This window comes from Macaca mulatta, chromosome 4 (genome assembly GCF_049350105.2).
Source record: "Macaca mulatta isolate MMU2019108-1 chromosome 4, T2T-MMU8v2.0, whole genome shotgun sequence".
Classification (NCBI taxonomy): Eukaryota; Metazoa; Chordata; class Mammalia; order Primates; family Cercopithecidae; genus Macaca; species Macaca mulatta.
Window position 1 is genome coordinate 144844059 of NC_133409.1, and position 17284 is coordinate 144861342.

The 17284-nt window shown below is 45.1% G+C and overlaps 1 protein-coding gene and 1 long non-coding RNA gene across 10 annotated transcripts in view; both read right to left on the reverse strand.

Annotated features, from left to right (window-relative positions):
• Positions 1-2583: 2583 nt before the first annotated feature.
• The window catches only part of RNF8 (ring finger protein 8), a 38799-nt gene continuing 24098 nt past the window's right edge, over positions 2584-17284 (reverse strand). For 5 of the 9 annotated variants that reach the window (XR_001444221.3, XM_077998271.1, XM_028846598.2 and 2 more), the window contains 2 exons: positions 13095-13299; positions 2584-3081 (listed from right to left, as the gene is read on the reverse strand). Coding sequence is in view for 7 of the 9 variants with exons in the window: in XM_077998271.1 (XP_077854397.1) it covers positions 3065-3081; positions 13095-13299 (222 nt within the window). In the remaining 2 variants the exon portion in view is untranslated. 9 annotated transcript variants of the gene reach the window in all.
• Positions 13333-15445, reverse strand: LOC144340392 (uncharacterized). The gene is made up of 2 exons (XR_013416458.1): positions 13953-15445; positions 13333-13458 (listed from the first exon to the last, which is right to left on the reverse strand). It is a non-coding gene; the product is annotated as an uncharacterized LOC144340392 (long non-coding RNA).

Sequence of the window (17284 nt, forward strand, 5' to 3'; positions counted from 1 at the left end):
TTCCTAGATATTGTGGAACATTTGAGGGATGTGGTATTCTGAAAGGAGGGGCTGCAAATCACTCTATGTCCAGCAGCTGTGGGATGGAACGGTGGTCAGTCTGTGAGGTCAGTCTGTACATAGTCTTCAGGCTCAAGTCAAGATGATTCTTTGCGCAGTGGCTCATGCCTGTAATCTCAGCACTTTAGGAGGCCAAGGTGGTAGGATTGCTTTAGCCCAGAATTTCAAGACCAGCCTAGGCAACATAGTCTCTATTAAAACATAATAAAATAATTTTTAAAAAGATATTTTCTTTTTAAAATATCTTTTCTCTAAAGATGTATGTACAAGGGTGTTAACTGCAGCATTGTTTTAAGAGTAAAAAGGTTTGAACCAACCTAGATTTCTATCAAAAATAAGCCGGAAAAGTAAATGATAGTGCAAATACACAATGAAATAACAGGCAGCTGTAACAAAGAAAGGAAACTACTGACATGGAACTGTTGACAACATATATCTGAAAATGGCAAGGTACAGAATAGTGTACAGTTTACCATTTGTGCAAAACAAGGAAAAAGACCACATGTGTATTTGCTTGTGTGGACAGGGAAGATCTCTGGAAGAATACACAAGGAACTGTAATACTTGTTGCCTCTGAGTGGGAAGTAGTCGCTGTGGGGAAAGGGTGAGAGGCATTTCATTCTATGCCATTTTGTACCTTTTATTTCAAACTATGTGAACATATTGTCTACTCAAAAAGTGTACGTCTGTACTCTCCTAAAAACGAATTACAACATGTAAACTAAAGACAGAACATACAAAAATTGACATATACCCATGCAATCTATAAACAAAACACATGTATGGGAAACAAGAAGTTATTAAATCAAGGTGGTAACAATCTTTTCCTTTTGTTCTCTATTTTTCCAGAATTGTTATGATGTGGTTATAGTAAGTACTTTTAAAGCAATTTTTCCATGTTTAACTTGACTTCCTCCATGATTCTACCAGTATTTCGATCAGTAATCATGGGCAGAAGAATGGAAATGAAGACTAAGGACTCCAGAATCCTCAAATTCACAGTATATTCAACAAAGAAAAAATCCCTGCCATCCTTAAAAAGTTGGCAAGTCAACAGTTTCCAACCTTTTATGAAAATACATGGGGTATAGGCTGGGAGTGGTGGCTCACAGCTGTAATCCCAGCATTTTAGAGGCCGAGGCAGGTGGATCACTTGAGGTCAGGAGTTTGAGACCAGTCTGGCCAACATGGTGAAACCCCATCTCTACTAAAAATACAAAAATTAGCTGTGTTTGGTGGCACTTGCCTGTAATCCCAGCTACTCAGGAGGCTGAGTATTTCAATGTAATCACTTGATCCTGGGAGGCAGAGGTTGCAGTGAGCCAAGATCACACCACTGCACTCCAGCCTGGGAAACAAAGCGAGACTTCATCTCAAAAAAACAAAAAAGAAAATACATGGAGTATAAAGAACTACAAAAGAACAGTTCTTGGCTGAGCATGGTAGCTCCTGCACGTAATCCCAGCATCTTGGGAGGCTGAGGCAGGAGGGTTGCTTGAGGTCAGGAGTTTGAGACCAGCATGGTCAACATAGCAAGATTCCATCTCTATAAAAAAAAAAAAAAAGAAGTGGAAAAAGGAATGGTTCTCTAGATAGGCAGTAAGAAGGCAGAGGGAAGCAAATCATTAAATTATGTAATGCAGAGTTTCACAACCTGAGTAGAGGGCTCCTAGTTTCAAATAACCATTCTTTAATTTCTCATTATTTTTTTCTCATTCTCATCACAGGAAACCAAGGAAGCCATAGGTTATCCCTAACCTTCTATCTCCTAAACATCAAAACTAGTTTCCTTTCTGTTTAAAAAGGGGAGGTTGGCCAGGCATAGTGGCTCACGCCTGTAATCCCAGCACTTTGAGAGGCTGAGGCAGACAGATCATTTGATGTCAGGAGTTTGAGACCAGCCTGGCCAACATGGTGAAACCCCTTCTCTACAAAAAATACAAAAATTAGCTGGGTGTGATGGCATATGCCTGTAGTCCCAGTTACACGGAAGGTTGAGGTGGGAGGATGGTTTGAGTCTGGGAGGTGGAGGTTGCAGTGAGCTGAGATTACACCACTGTATTCCAGCTTGGGCAACAGAGTCAGATCTTGTCTCAAAAATAAAAATAAAAATAAAAAATAAAGGAGAGGTAGAGCAAAGACAGACTTTTAATTTAAAAGAAAAATAAAGAAAAAAGCATATCAAGTTGTCATAAAATCATTGCCTGTGTGTTTATGACGCAGGATAAAATAGATTTGGAAACATTCAAATGCCAGCTGAAGGAAAGGAGTTCTTCCCACCCCTGAAACAAGGTAAACAGTGACCCACCTCTGTAATAAAAAGGAAACACGACAATCAGGGGGTTAACAGAGCTCGTCTGGTGTGGCCATGATCTGCGGCTTGGCCTCTTAGGCTGACATTCACTTGAAGTCTATCATCTGATATAGTCACTTTCTTGGTTGTAATCTACGAGCTGCCAGTGTTTACTTGTGAGACTGTCTGGGAGCAGGAAGGGAAGGAAGGTAAATACACCAAAGCCCAGCTGAGCAACTGACAGGTTTTACATTTTATTTCCAGGAAATGAGATAGTATTTTCACAAAGAAGAGGTAAGCCATCCTCTCAAAATAGACACCGCCTTCAGAGGCAGCCACGGGGTACACCCAACCTATCCAAAACAATTGTCAATGGAGGTGTTTCTGAGGTATCAAAACAGTAACAACAACAACAAACTAAAAAAACAAAAGAGAACTCAAATAACTCATTCGACATGTAGTGAGGCAGAGTCTATGAAGTACCCTAAAGCAGTTGAGTGCCGGGAATCCTGGTGGTGCTTCAGCCAATGATGGCAGCAGGGCTGGCCACCGTGGAAGGCAAGTGACTGAGGGCTTCCTAACTCAGTCTCTGTCCCACAAGACTTCTCAGTTGACCTTCAGAGCAGCAGAGTCACGGCTAGAGAGAATGCTCCAGACCATCTCAGGCTCCCATTGCCTGGCAGTCTTTCAAAGGCCCTTAGAGCATGGTCTTCAGAACAATCTCTTTGCTTTGGAGAAAAAGAAGAGAAATAAATAAATGAGGAGCTGGCATTTCCCTTCCCTGGACTCCCTGCTTCCAGCCTTGCCACTCTGTCTCTTCCTCACACAGCAGCCATAGAAAACTGAGAAAACAGAAGTCAGATCATGTTACTCTCGCTCAAAGCCTGTTCCTCATTCCTCTCATAGTAACAGTTAAAGTCTAAGTCCTTTCAAAGGCCTACAAGGCCCTACACAATCTGCATCTTGCCCAAGCTTCCTCTCCTCATCTCCTACCCACTCCCCAGCACTCACTCCACTCCCCAGCACTGGCCTCTTTGCTCCCCCTTACCATTCCCTCTTTCCCTCCATGGCAGCATGGCCGCCTCCTTCAGAGCTTCCCTCAATAGTTCCTGCTCAGAAGTGCCTTCCTTGATTACCCTATTAAGCATTGCCAAGGCTTTCACCATCACCTCTTCTCCCCTTCTTGCTTGATTTTTCTCCATAGCATGAATCACATCTAACTTAGATTTTCACTTTTTACATCCTCAGCATCTAGAACAGTGCCTAGCACAAACCTGGCCCTCAATAAATCTGCTAAAGGATGTTAAAGGAGGGAATGAATTATATACAGGAATAGACAGGGAGAGGCGGGAGTTCTTCCTGTGTCCAAAGAGGAAGGGGACAAGAAAGGCTATTTACTTACTAGCCTCCGGGCTTTTCCAATAGCTTCTGCTTCCTTGATCCCAGAAAGGTGGGGATCCTGGCCTATGCCAAAGGCACAATAAAGTCACCGAGCAAATTTTACCCTTTCTCTGGGACTGAATTCTGGAATGCTTTGGTAGGGGATTGAAAGGACTACAGAAGTTATTTGTCTCCCACTTCTGGGTAGCCTTTGAGGTGGTGGGCCTTGGGGCTGGGCATGCCTTCAGCCTTGGAGAGAGAGAACCAAGAGGGGTTCCCTCCCTCTTAGCTAATGGTCTCAACTATTAGCTCACAGAAGAATACAGAAGCCACAAGAAAGAAATTATCTCGACGCCCCCAAGCAAACTTCCTTGCCCCAGCTCCCACATGAAACTCTTCCTTCTGTAAAACAAAGAATGTACCCTTCTACTCTTAAAGACTAATTCCTTTCTGAGCTCTGCACTCCCTGTCTTCCCCTGCCTTCCAAAGAATCATATCCTATCCGCTATCTTGGTTTTCCAGCATGCCCTTCTCTACAGGCTCCTTTCAATCAGCAATTGAACATGCTTGAATCACGTCTTTAAAAAACAACAAAAACTCCATTTCACCCTACTTCCTCCTCCAAATACAGCCTTCTTTTGGTGGTGGTCCTCACCATCTTAGTCACAGCCAAACGTTGTGAAGAAGTTGTCTATTCTTTCTGTACTCCCTCATCTCACACTCACTCCCCAATCACTGTAAACTGACTTCTGACTCCACCATCCCCCACGACTTATACTAGATAAAGTCACTGATATTACTCAATGGGCAATTTTTCATCCTTATCTTGTTTAATGTCTCAATGGGCAATTTTTCATCCTTATCTTGTTTAATGTCTCGGCAGCATTTCATATATGGACTTCTCACTTTATAACTCTTCATAAACACGTATTTACTGAAGAGCTACCATGTGCCAAACACTCTTCAATGCCCTGAGAATACTACAAGGAGTAAGATAAAATTCCTGCCCTCAAGGAGTTTAGAAATCTAGAGGCAAGAGTACATTAACAAATATTATTTCAATCTGGTAAATGCTTTCAAAGAAATAATAGGGCAATGTCTAGAATGTAATGACGGGGGTCTACCATAGACAACAGTGTGGCCAGGAAGGCTCAAAGGACACCATGTAATGTCTTTTTTTTTTTTTTTTAAAGAGATGGGGTCTGGCTCTTTTGCCCAGGCTGGAGTACAATGGCACAGTCGCAGCTTACTGGAGACTTAAACTCCTGGGTTCAAGGGATGCTCCAGCCTCAGCCTCCTGAGTAGGCAGGACCACAGGCATGTGCCACCATGCCTAATTTTTTTTTTTTTTTGAGATGGGGGTCTCACTGTGTTGCCCAGGCTGGTCTTGAACTCCTGGCATCAAGTGATCCTCTCACCTCCGTCTCCCAAGTAGCTGTGAGGACAGCCGTGTACCAGCTCTAGTGTCATTTGTTGCCTGCCCCACATACCTCTTTTTCCATCTCTCTCTTTTTGACCATTCATCAGACTGTCCTGTAGGCCCCTCTTCTACTACTCATCCCCTAATGTTGGTGTTTCTCATGGCTAAGAACTTGCCTTTTGGCTCTTAATACCACAGAGAGGGTAACAGTGGTTCATCCACTTCCATGGCTCATGAACCCCAAACCTAGGATCTTAACTTGGCCTGTCCTTCAGGCTCCAGATCCACACATTCATATACCCACTGAACAGCTCCACTGATGTCCTCAGGTGCCTTAAACTTTTCAGTTGAGAACTAAATTTGTCTGCCCCAACTGTTCCTATTTTAGTAAATGCATCATCATCAACTCAGGTGCCCCTAATAGAAAGAAACCTGGACATGATCTGAGCTCCCCTGTACTCCCCACAGCACATCAGTCCCACAGACCTGTGAATTCTTTTTTTTTTTTTTTTTTTTTGAGACGGAGTCTCGCTCTGTCGCGTAGGCTGGAGTGCAGTGGCCGGATCTCAGCTCACTGCAAGCTCCGCCTCCCGGGTTCACGCCATTCTCCTGCCTCAGCCTCCCAAGTAGCTGGGACTACAGGCGCCCGTCACCTCGCCCGGCTAGTTTTTTGTATTTTTTAGTAGAGAAGGGGTTTCACCGTGTTAGCCAGGATGGTCTCGATCTCCTGACCTCGTGATCTGCCAATCTTGGCCTCCCAAAGTGCTGGGATTACAGGCTTGAGCCACCGCGCCCGGCCGAGACCTATGGATTCTACCTCCTTAACTACCTCTTGAATCTATCCACTCTGGCCATCCCTGCTGCTACTTCTCTAGCCTAGCCACCATCATCGCTGGCCATGATTACTGCCTTTATTCTTGTTTCCAGAACCATGTAGTCTCTTCACTACAGCCAGACTAACCTATCCAGAAAAACACAAACATCAACAGTCAGATCTCCACTTCTGATAGTTTCCCCCTGCCCCTAGACTAACTCTGCAACATGTCTGTAACACCCTTCATGACCCAGTCCTGCCTACTTTTCCAGGCTGAATGCTCAATATTCTCTCCAGCACTCTGTACTTCTCTCAGCCCCTAAAAACCCCTTGCTTTTGCTTCTTGTCCTTCCACCTAAAAGATACACTCCATGTCCTTCACTGACTCAGGGAAGACTTTCCTTGACTCAGCACCCTTTATTTCTCATATTGTAGGATTTTACTATAAGGAGCCTAGGGCCTGCACTTAGAGCAAAAGTTCCATGAGGGGAGAGGTTGCACATGCCCTCTTTGCTTTTATCCCCAAGCACTTAGCATTTAGTAGGAGCTAAGAAAAAGGAAAGACCCAGGACTGGGCATGGCGGCTCATGCCTATAACCCCAGCACTGTGGGAAGCTGAGGGCTGATTCAATGAGCACAGGAGTTCGAGACCAGCCCAGGCGACATAGTGAAACCCCATCTCTACAGAAAATACAAAAAATTAGCCAGGCATGGTGGTGCACACCTGTAGTCCCAGCTACTAGGGAGGCTGAGGTAGGAGGATGCTTGAGCCCAAGAGGTGGAGGTTTGCAGTAAGTAAGCTGAGATCATGCCACTGCACTCAGCCTGGGCGACAGGAAAAAAAAGGAAAGACCCAGAAGAAAGGAAGCAAGGAAGAGATTTTCTTTGGGGTTGGTTCTGGTTCAAGTTTAACAAGACAAGGGTAAAAGCAGTCCAAACTCTCCAGGGTACAGAAAGTAATTGAAGTAGAAGCCCTAGCCAGGAAAAGGAGCATGTCTGGTTATATCAAGAACCATAGCAGTAGGCAGTTGGACAGAATATATATCCAGCTGATGAGGTATAATCAGACACTCTCTATGATTAGTTCATAGAATATCAACTTATTTGAGCTTGCTCTAAAAATACTCAGTGTTCATCTAGGGTTAACCAAGAAACTCAAAGAAAAGTTGCTTTGGTTAATGATGCTACTCTATATTTGCACAGGTAGTCTCCTACAATAGACATTCCTGGAAGTAGGTATGAAAAATCATAAAATTACATGTTAGGAGGGAAGGAGGATCCATTTTTTAGAGGGCCAAAAATAACTGTATTATCACTAAAAATCAAAAAAGGGCAGGAGAAAATTTTACTGTGGGAAATAGCAATGAACAATCTGAAGTGTCTCCTGCTAAACACCAGAGATGGCCAGAACTGCTCATGTTCCATCTCCAGGCCCTTTTCCCAGCCCTAGGCTGGTGGGCTGACAGCTGGGCTGCAGCCTCCAGCAGCAATGGGATCCCACCATGGCCAGCAAGCACTGATTTTCACTTTCAGTACAACATGGTGCAGGGCTCACTGGAGTCACTGACTCTCCTGCACTGGACTCTTCAGGGTGTATTTAAAGCTGTCATAGCCCAGCAGTCAAAGTCAGCCCTGGATCTCTCAACCAGGGCATGCATGGTTCCGTCAAACTCAATCTTCCATACATTTAGGGTGCACTGAAAGATGATTAATAGCATCTAGGAAGGCCACTCTCCTAAACTGTGAAAACTTTTCTGGGTGCCTGCAAGACGGTAGTAGCTTTTGGTGAAAGGGAGAAGACACTCTACCACAGAGCACGAAGTCAGAGAACAGCCTTCTGACCTCCAGATGGAAGGACCATTTGGAAATCACAAGCATTACAGAGACAATAAGGAAGTCAAGGTTCTAGGACTTCCTAGGTTGCTACTCCATAAGGTCCAATTAATCCCACAGCAGACCTCTACTAAGTTTCATTAGGTGAATAGTTCCTATGATGCCCTTGTCATTTCAAACTGTGTATTCTGAGGTGTCAATAAGAGTGATAGGGGGAAAAAAAAATTAGACCAGGCGCAGTGGCTCACACCTGTAATCCTGGCACTTTGGGAGGCCGAGGCAGGTGGATTGCTCAAGCTCAGGAGTTCGAGATCAGCCTGGGCAACATGGTGAAACCCTATCTCTACAAAAAATACAAAAAATTAGCTGGGTGTGGTGGCACACACCTGTGGTCCCAGCTACTTGGGAGGCTGAGGTAAGAGGATTACCTGAGCCCGAAGGCCAAGGCTACAGTGAGCTGTGATCACGCCACTGCACGCCAGCCTTTTTCAAGAAAAACAAAACAAAACAAAAGGATGACAGGCCGGGCGCGGTGGCTCAAGCCTGTAATCCCAGCACTTTGGGAGGCCGAGACGGGCGGATCACGAGGTCAGGAGATCGAGACCATCCTGGCTAACATGGTGAAACCCCGTCTCTACTAAAAAATACAAAAAAAACTAGCCGGGTGAGGTGGCGGGCGCCTGTAGTCCCAGCTACTCGGGAGGCTGAGGCAGCAGAATGGCGTAAACCCGGGAGGCGGAGCTTGCAGTGAGCTGAGATCCGGCCACTGCACTCCAGCCTGGGAGACAGAGCGAAACTCCGCCTCAAAAAAAAAAAAAAAAAAGGATGACAAAGGAAAGAAATTCAACAGAGGAAAAACCACACCTTGATGACAAGGAAGGATACCAGGACACAAAAGAAGAAGAGAAGGAAAAAAAAGGGGGGATGAATAGGGAAGTGGTGAGAGAGAAATTAAAAAGCTTCTAGTAACAAGTCTGATAATGTTCCATCCCATTACAATTTTGCAAAGCATACTTTTTCTTTTTTTTTTTTTTTTTTTTTTTGAGACGAAGTCTCGCTCTGTTGCCCAGGCTGGAGTGCAGTAGCGTGATTTTGGCTCACTGCAACCTCCGCCTCCCAGGTTCAAGCAATTCTCCTGACTCAGCCTCCCGAGTAGCTGGGATTACAGGTGTGGACCACCACGCCCAGCTAATTTTTGTATTTTTAGTAGAGATGGGGTTCACCATATTGGTCAGGCTGGTCTCAAACTCCTGACCTTGTGATCTGGCTCCCCTCAGCCTCCCAAAGTGCTGGGATTACAGCCGTGAGCCACAGTGCCCAGCCTGCATACATTGTTTAAAGTAAAAAAATCTTAAGAGCCAGACGTGGTGGCTCACGCCTGTAATCCCAGCACTTTGAGAGGCAGAGGTGGGCGGATCACCTGAGGTCAGGAGTTCGAGACCAGCCTGACTAACATAGAGAAGCCCTATCTCTACTAAAAATACAAAATTAGCCAGGCGTGGTGGCGCATGTTTGTAATCCCAGCTACTTGAGAGGCTAAGGCAGAAGAACCGCTTGAACCCGGAAGGCGGAGGTTGTGGTGAGCTGAGATCGCGCCATTGCACTCCAGCCTGGGCAATAAGAGCGAAACTCCATCTCAAAAAAAAAAAAAAAATCTTAAGAATACAGTGTTATATACTATTTGAGTACAAGCATGTGGACACTTCTGCCTCATCCTGACCTTGCCACGATCCATTTTCTCTTAGACAAACACTGTCTTATACAAGGCAGGCAGAAATGCTGACTTCATGCAAATGACCCTGATTCTCCAGGGACAGAACTGAGTAGGTTACAACTACCTGCTAACAAGTACTCTCTCTGGAAGAGAGAGGATTACTGCTGCCACTCCCTCAAAAATCCCTTTAAAAGGCTGTCTTTCAGCAAAGGAGGATGGGCAATATCAGGGAAAGCCTTACAGGTGGGCTGACAGATACTCTTCAGAGCCTGGGTTTTGCCAGTTTCTCCTGTCCTATGTTGGGACCACCCCCTACTTAGCCTACAGGAAGCTTTCAAGAGATACAGACACCCCCAACCTCTGGAGGGGACTTTGTGTCACAGATTTACACAATAGTTCACAAACGACTCTCCCCACCTCAGCACATGTGAAGGCCATGGCACACTCTCACTAGTAGCCGCAATTCACTATTATAGTAGCCAGGGGCCAGGCGCAGTGGCTCACGCCTGTAATCCCAGCACTTTGAGAGGATGAGCGGGGCACATCACCTGAGGTCAGGAGTTGGAGACCAGCCTGACCAACATAGTAAAACCCCGTCTCTACCAAAAATGCAAAAATTAGCTGGCTATGGTGGTGTGCACCTGTAATCCCAGCTACCCAGGAGGCTGAGGGAGGAGAATCACTTAAACCCGGAAGGGGAAGGTTGCAGTAAGCCAAAATCGTGCCATTAAACTTCAGCCTTTCAGCCTGGGCAACAAGGCAAGACTCCATCTCAAAAAAAAAAAAAAAAAAAGTAGCAAGGCAGCTAAGGAATGTAGTTTGAAAAAGCCCCTTGGTTGAAAATCACTGTTCTAAAGGACCAAGGAGATTTTATTTCTACATCGCTTGTTATTTTCTGAGTACAACCCAAAGAAACTGCTAGGAAAAGCAAAACATAAGAGTTTTAACACTCTCGTCAACCAACTAACATTGAATGAGAACGAAAGAAACGGGAGGGGAGCAGCTGACATAAGACTGCTCTCTCACCTCACCAGCTCCAGAGGGAGATCATCTATAGGGGATTTCAAAAAAACTTTTCCATTCAGAAAAAGTCTCATGTCAATATCCCAGACAGCCACAGTGACTCATGATACAGGACAGTCTGTTATCTGTCCTAGCTCCAGAGCATCCACCTCCAACTCAGGATCCAGCATCCTAACATTCCCATCCTCTTCCTCTCCTCTGGTCTCACACAAGAGATCAATGGCTAATCAGTCATGAGACTCTACTCCTCCCACTGACATATGAAACTTCAATAACCAGCCCAGGAGGCCTAGAAGTGAGGCTGCTCTTGGTGAAATCAGAATACAGGCATGTCTGCATGGGCAACCCCCTGCTGCCAGAGGCAGGCAGGTCTCCTCTGAATTGAGAAGAGCAATTCCTGCTCCAGGGCCTGCAGTGTTAGGACTCTGACAATTATAAGCTTGCCAATCCTAGTTCCCAGATCCTAAATTTGGTCCTTTTTAAAAATTCCCATGCAACAGGGATTAAACCAGCTTTCAATTGGCCCTGGAATATGGAAGGAAGGTTGGTATTTAAACCGAGAATTTTCTCTAAACCCAGTGAAGCTGTTGATAGCTCTGGCATGTCTTTCCCCAAATCAAGTCTCAGAAAACCTGTCTGTCTCTAGAGAAAACTTCAAAGCTGCATTCGGTGTGATAACTACAGAAACCAAGATGGGTGCCAGAACTGCTCCCAGCCAATGCATTTAACAGGGAAGCTGACTCATTTTACTGTGTAGCCCCCTAGTGTTACCAAAAAAGTGAGAGACACCCTCTTTAGCCTTTGGAGAGAAAAACGGTATCTGTTATTACTCTGCAGAATTAACTCTGTGTAATAGGAGTCAGACGTAAACTTAGGACACAGGGCCCAAGGCCCTTCTTTCCTTTTTTTTTTTTTTTTTTTTTGAGATAGAATCTTGCTCTGTCATCCAGGCTGGAGTGCAGTGGTGCAACCTCGGCTCACTGCAACCTCTGCCTCCCAGGTTCAAACGATTCTCTTGCCTCAGCCTCCCACGTAGCTGCGACTACTGGTGTGTGCCACCACACCCAGCTACTTTTTGTATTTTTAGTGGAGATGGGCTTCCACCATGTTGACCAGGCTGGTCTCGAACTCCTGACCTCATGATTCGCCCACCTTGGCCGCCCAAAGTGCTGGGATTAGAGGTGTGAGCCACCGTGCCCAGCCTTTTCTTTCCCTGATGTTTTGTGAAGCCATTTACCATGCTTAGATTGCAGGGAAGGAACTCAGGTGGTAGACTGGGCGAAGAAAGCCCATGGATGTCCCTAGGTCTGCCTCCAACCCCATCCCCCGACTCAGCAGACTTCAGTTCAAAGGCCACAACCTGATCTTGGCCAGATCTGGGTTCCCAGATCACTGCTCCTCTCAAAAAGGGAAAGAGGGAAGAAAAAACATTCGCAAAGCCTCCATAGATACTTTCTAAGCCTTGGCATCATGTGAATATTATGTCTCGTATGGGCCACACTGGGAACTGGGGCAGGGCAGGTCACTGCTTCTCATGCCTCTGTGTTTTGCTTGTGCTACTGTCTCCGCTTAGAAAGCTAACCGCCTAGGGAACCTTTAAGGCTCATTCAAATGTCATTTCCTTGATGAAGCTTTCTCCCATACCTGTACCTCCCCAGGCCAAATCAGATGTGTCCCCTCCTTTGAAGTTTCATAGCACCCTGATAAGGAACTCATCACACTATCTATTTGCCTTTCTATCTCCTCCGCCAGACTGTTCATGCTGTAAGGGATGAGATAATGTCTTATTTATCTTTTTCTCTTGAGGCCTAGTGTAGTATTCCTATAAATGCTTATGGAGTGATGGGAGGTGAAAAGGAAGAACAATGGGATTCTGCCAGAATCAAGTAGCTCTTGGAGGTGAAATTCTGTGGGGGCTTACATTTAGGCACAAAACCCAGTAGCATACAGCTGTTAGTAAAGTGGTAAAACTTCAGTTCCAAAGAGCCAACTTTCAAAGGCCGCTCTGCCCTCCCACAGGTCAGAATGTATTCCTTGGGCATAACAGGCACAGACACATGTCCTGCTCTGCCTCTGTGACAAGCCTGCGGCCTCCATTCTGGCTGACCAACCGAGGGCCAGTTTCAAACCACAGCTGCTTGCAAGTCAGCATCAGATTCCTGGCCCTACTATCCTATTTATAACTCACTGTATACTCAAGGTTTTTTCAACACCTGGACAGCAACGGAAGTGTCTTGACAACAGCACCATCTAGTGATTGGTACAGCAAAACGTCTGACCGTGTGTGTTTTTTAAAATCACATCTTTATTTTACCCCCACAACCAAGGCACACATGCTTAGCCTCCCACTTCCCTGCTGCTCAAATAACAGTTGAGGTTAATTCTATCTCAACTCTTCCTCTCACAGACTCTCTTTAACTCCTTTTACTCCTCCCCATTTATTCCACCTCTTCCCTAGTTCAAGAATTGTTTATCTGACTCTTTCCAAAAAAATTTGTTGAAGTTTGGAAGTAAATAAGTCCTTTCTTGAGGGGTAGGGATTCTCACACCCACTCACCTTTTCGTTCCCTAATGAGAACAATTCGTCGTTCTTTCACTTCTGAGCTCAGATTATTTACCATCTTATTAATGCAATTGTCCAGAACCAAAGAGTACGTTTTGGACTCAATGTCCTTCCGACAAATGGGGCATTCTATCTTCCGCTTCATCCATTCATTGATACAGTAGGAGCAGAAACTGTGGGCACAGTTCAAGGTGACAGCCTACAACAGGAATGTGAACACACATATCAGAACTTTCTTTTTTTTTTTTTTTTGACGCGGAGTCTTGCTCTGTGCCCCAGGCTGGAGTGCAGTGGCGCGATCTCGGCTCACTGCAAGCTCCGCTCCCCCGGGTTCACGCCATTCTCCTGCCTCAGCCTCCTGAGTAGCTGGGACTACAGGCGCCCGCCACCTCGCCCGGCTAATTTTCTTGTATTTTTAGTAGAGACGGGGTTTCACCGTGTTAGCCAGGATGATCTCGATCTCCTGACCTCATGATCCGCCCGTCTCGGCCTCCCAAAGTGCTGGGATTACAGGCTTGAGCCACCGCGCCCGGCCATATCAGAACTTTCATGCTTACTTTCTCAGGATGCTTCTGATCTCAAAGTTAGGTCAGGAGTGAATTTCAAAGGCCAAATGGAAAATCAACCACAATCCCATCTTGAGGGCTTACAAAGAGTATCAGAATCATTCTTGGGGTTGGGCCAGGCGTGATGGCTCATGCCTATAATCCTGGCACTCTGCAAGGCTGAGGTGGGTGGGTCACCTGAGGTCAGGAGTTCGAGACCAGCCTGGACAACATGGTAAAACCTCGTCTCTACTAAAAATATGAAAATTAGCCAGTCATGGTGGTACACACCTCTAATCCCAGCTACTCGGGTGGCTGAGGCACGAGAATTTCTTGAACCCAGGAGGTGGAGGTTGCAGTGAGACAAAAATCACGCCACTGCAGTCTGGCCTGAGTGACAGAGGGAGACTCTGTCTTTTTAAAAAAAAAAAAAAATCGTTCTTAGGGTTGGGAAATTTTAAGCTTTATGTTAGACAATTCTTTTATTTTCTCAAAGTTAAGGGATTTGTCTGTTTCAGTCCACCAACTCAGACCACGCTCCCAGTGTGGGCTGGCCACCTTGCAAACAAAATGTTACTGGATATGAGTAGGACTAATAAGTGTGTGAATGCTTACACCTGTAATCCTAGCACTTGGGGAGCTGAAGAAGGTGGACTGCTTGAGCCAGGAATTCAAGACCAGCCTGAGACATGGTGAAATCCCATCTCTACCAAAAAAAAAAAAAAAAAATAGCCGGGCATGGTGGCACAGTCTGTAGCCCCAGCTACTCAGGAGGCTGGGGTGGGAGGATCACTTCAGCCCGGGAGCTAGAAACTGCAGTGAGCCATGACGGCGTCATTGCACTCTAGCGTGGGCGACAGAGTGAGACACTGCCTGGAAAAAAACTAACAAACAAACAAAAACAAACAATAAATATTATTAGTTTCTGCCAATCTGACGCTTTTGTAAAACAAATTTTTCAAAAAGAAAAACAAATTTGTCTTGCTAATTAACATATGAAAGGGAACACATACTAAATTTTAAGTATAGAGAATTATATGATATCATCTCTAAAACTGAAAAAGTAAAATAATATAGAAGGCAACTAAAAATGCTGGGCAAAAAAAAGAAACTAAAAAGTAAAAATATAATGGGTTTATTGACAATGCCTGAATATCTAAGTAAATGTGCCAATGAAGAGAGAAAGCAAAAGGAAGCCTGTATTTGTGGGGCTCCTCTGAGTAATCCCTCTGGTCAATTTCTGCCAGAGCCCTTTTCACTCTGGAGAATACAAACCTTTCTCTTTGTTACTTTTGTTTATGTACATCTCCTAAGATACAAGGCTCTTGTATCTTATGCTCAAAAGTGCTCATTCCTGCTCTTAGGATAACAGTGCAAAATAACACTGATATTACGTATTTTTTAAATGCCAAGTTGAGCACAGAAGCTAGGAAACATTGTGTTTATTACATAAGACAAGCTCTCATAAACAGTACTGAAAACCTATGTGATAAAAATGAAACATCTGAGGCTTACTGTATCCCAGCACTTTGGGAGGCTGAGGTGGGCAGATCACCTGAGGTCAGAGTTCGAGACCAGCCTGGCCAACATGATGAAATCCCATCTCTACTAAAAATATAAAAAAATTAGCCGGGCATGGTGGTGGGTGCCTGTAGTCCCAGCTACTCGGGAGGCTGAGGCAGGATCACTTGAATCCAGGAGGTGGAGGTTGCAGTGAGCCAAGATCACACCACTGCAACCCAGCCTGGGTGACACAGCGAGACTCTGTCTCAAAAGTAAACAAATAAATTAAATAAAACATATTTCTGAGACTGATTTTAAGAGGTAACCAGTAAAGTAGATAAGAAGGTATTCTGTAAACAAAACACAGGTCAAGTTGTTTACGTCTTATATGTCTCTGCGGATGCTCCAGGTTGGCTAACTCATCATTTATTTCAACCCGTTTCTTGTCTTCCTCTTCTAGAGTCCATAAGCCTTGTCAAAACAACACAGAGCTTCTCCAAAGTAGAGAATCAGATGACTAGAAATTATGGGGGAAGTTATAATCTGAAGTCTAAGTGGACCCACAGCAAAAGAAAAAGGTCTGCCTAGGAGAGATTTTTCAAGAGGCTAACAGACCCAACCTCCCTAAAGATCACCTGAGTAAAGAAAGCTGTGCATATATGTGCTTTCCCTTTTTTTTTTTTTTTTTTGAGACGGAGTCTCACTCTGTCACCCAGGCTGGAGTGCAGTGGTACGATATCACTTCACTGCAACCTCCGCCCCCTGGGTTCAAGCAATTCTCCTGCCTCAGCCTCCTGAGTAGCTGGGATTACAGGTACACATCACCATGCCCAGCTAATTTTTCTATTATTAATAGAGATGGGGTTTTGCCATGTTGACCAGGCTGATCTTGAACTCTTGACCTCAGGTGATCCGCCCACCTTGGCCTCCCAAAGTGCTCGGATTATAGGCATGAGCCATTGCAACTGGCCTACATTTTTTTTTTCTTTTTTGAGACGGAGTCTCGCTCTGTCGCCCAGGCTGGAGTGCAGAGGCGCGATCTCGGCTCATTGCAAGCTCCACCTCCCAGGTTCATGCCATTCTCCTGCCTCAGCCTTCTTTTTCTTCTGCCTTGCTCTGTTGCCCAGACTGGAGTACAATGGTGCGATCTCGGCTCACTGTAGCCTCCGCCTCCCAAATTGAAGTGATTCTCCTGCCTCAGCCTCCCAACTAGCTGGGACTACATGCATACACCACCACCCCTGGGATTTTTGTATTTTTAGTAGAGATGGGGTTTCACCATGTTGGCCAGTCTGGTCTCGAACTCCTTACCTCAAGTGATCCTCCTGCACTCGGCCTCCCAAAATGCTGGGATTACAGGTGTGAGCCACTGCGCCTGGCCTTCTTTTTAAAGGAGTCTGAAAAGCACTGTCATTTAGTAACTTGAGTTTAACACTTGTGGTCTAAGGTGAACTGGTCATAAATGGCAGAATTTGTTAAATAAATAAATAAGCCAGTGCAAAAATATGATAGGCTAACAAATGGTAGAGGTTTCAAGTTTCCATAAGGAGCCTCAGAGTCCCTGAAATATACTCAACTTGGGCCCTGAATTCCCAAAGTGACCACATTTTAATGGCGTTTACCCCCTCGTTTAAAACGCTGCACTATAAGCATATTCTCAGCATTGGGCCCATTCAGAGTAAAGAAAAAATAGCTTTTACTGAGCAGCTTTATTCTGATACTTCCAAAATCTAATTTGGCCCTGTTTTCCCCTCAACAACAAAGAGATAAAGGCTTCACTGCAGCTAAAAATGTTAATCATACCAAATAAACATTTAAGAACAGATGAAATGCCAAAAAAGGACAGTGAAGGGAAAGAAGATTATAAAAACAAATGAGAAATGGTCATCTCTAGGGGTCACTTTGAAATCAAATAGTTATAAGTTCCTGGAAGAAAATCTCTTCAGAATGTTCCCCTATAGTAGAAGCAGCCTGTACAGCCCAGGCTCCATTCAGGGTTGGGAGAATAAGAAGGGGTCAGCCAGGTGTGGTGACTCACACCTGTAATCCCAGCACTTTGGGAGGCCGAGGTGGGCAGATCACCTGAGGTCAGGAATTCGAGACCAGCCTGGCCAACATGGCAAAACCCCATGTCTA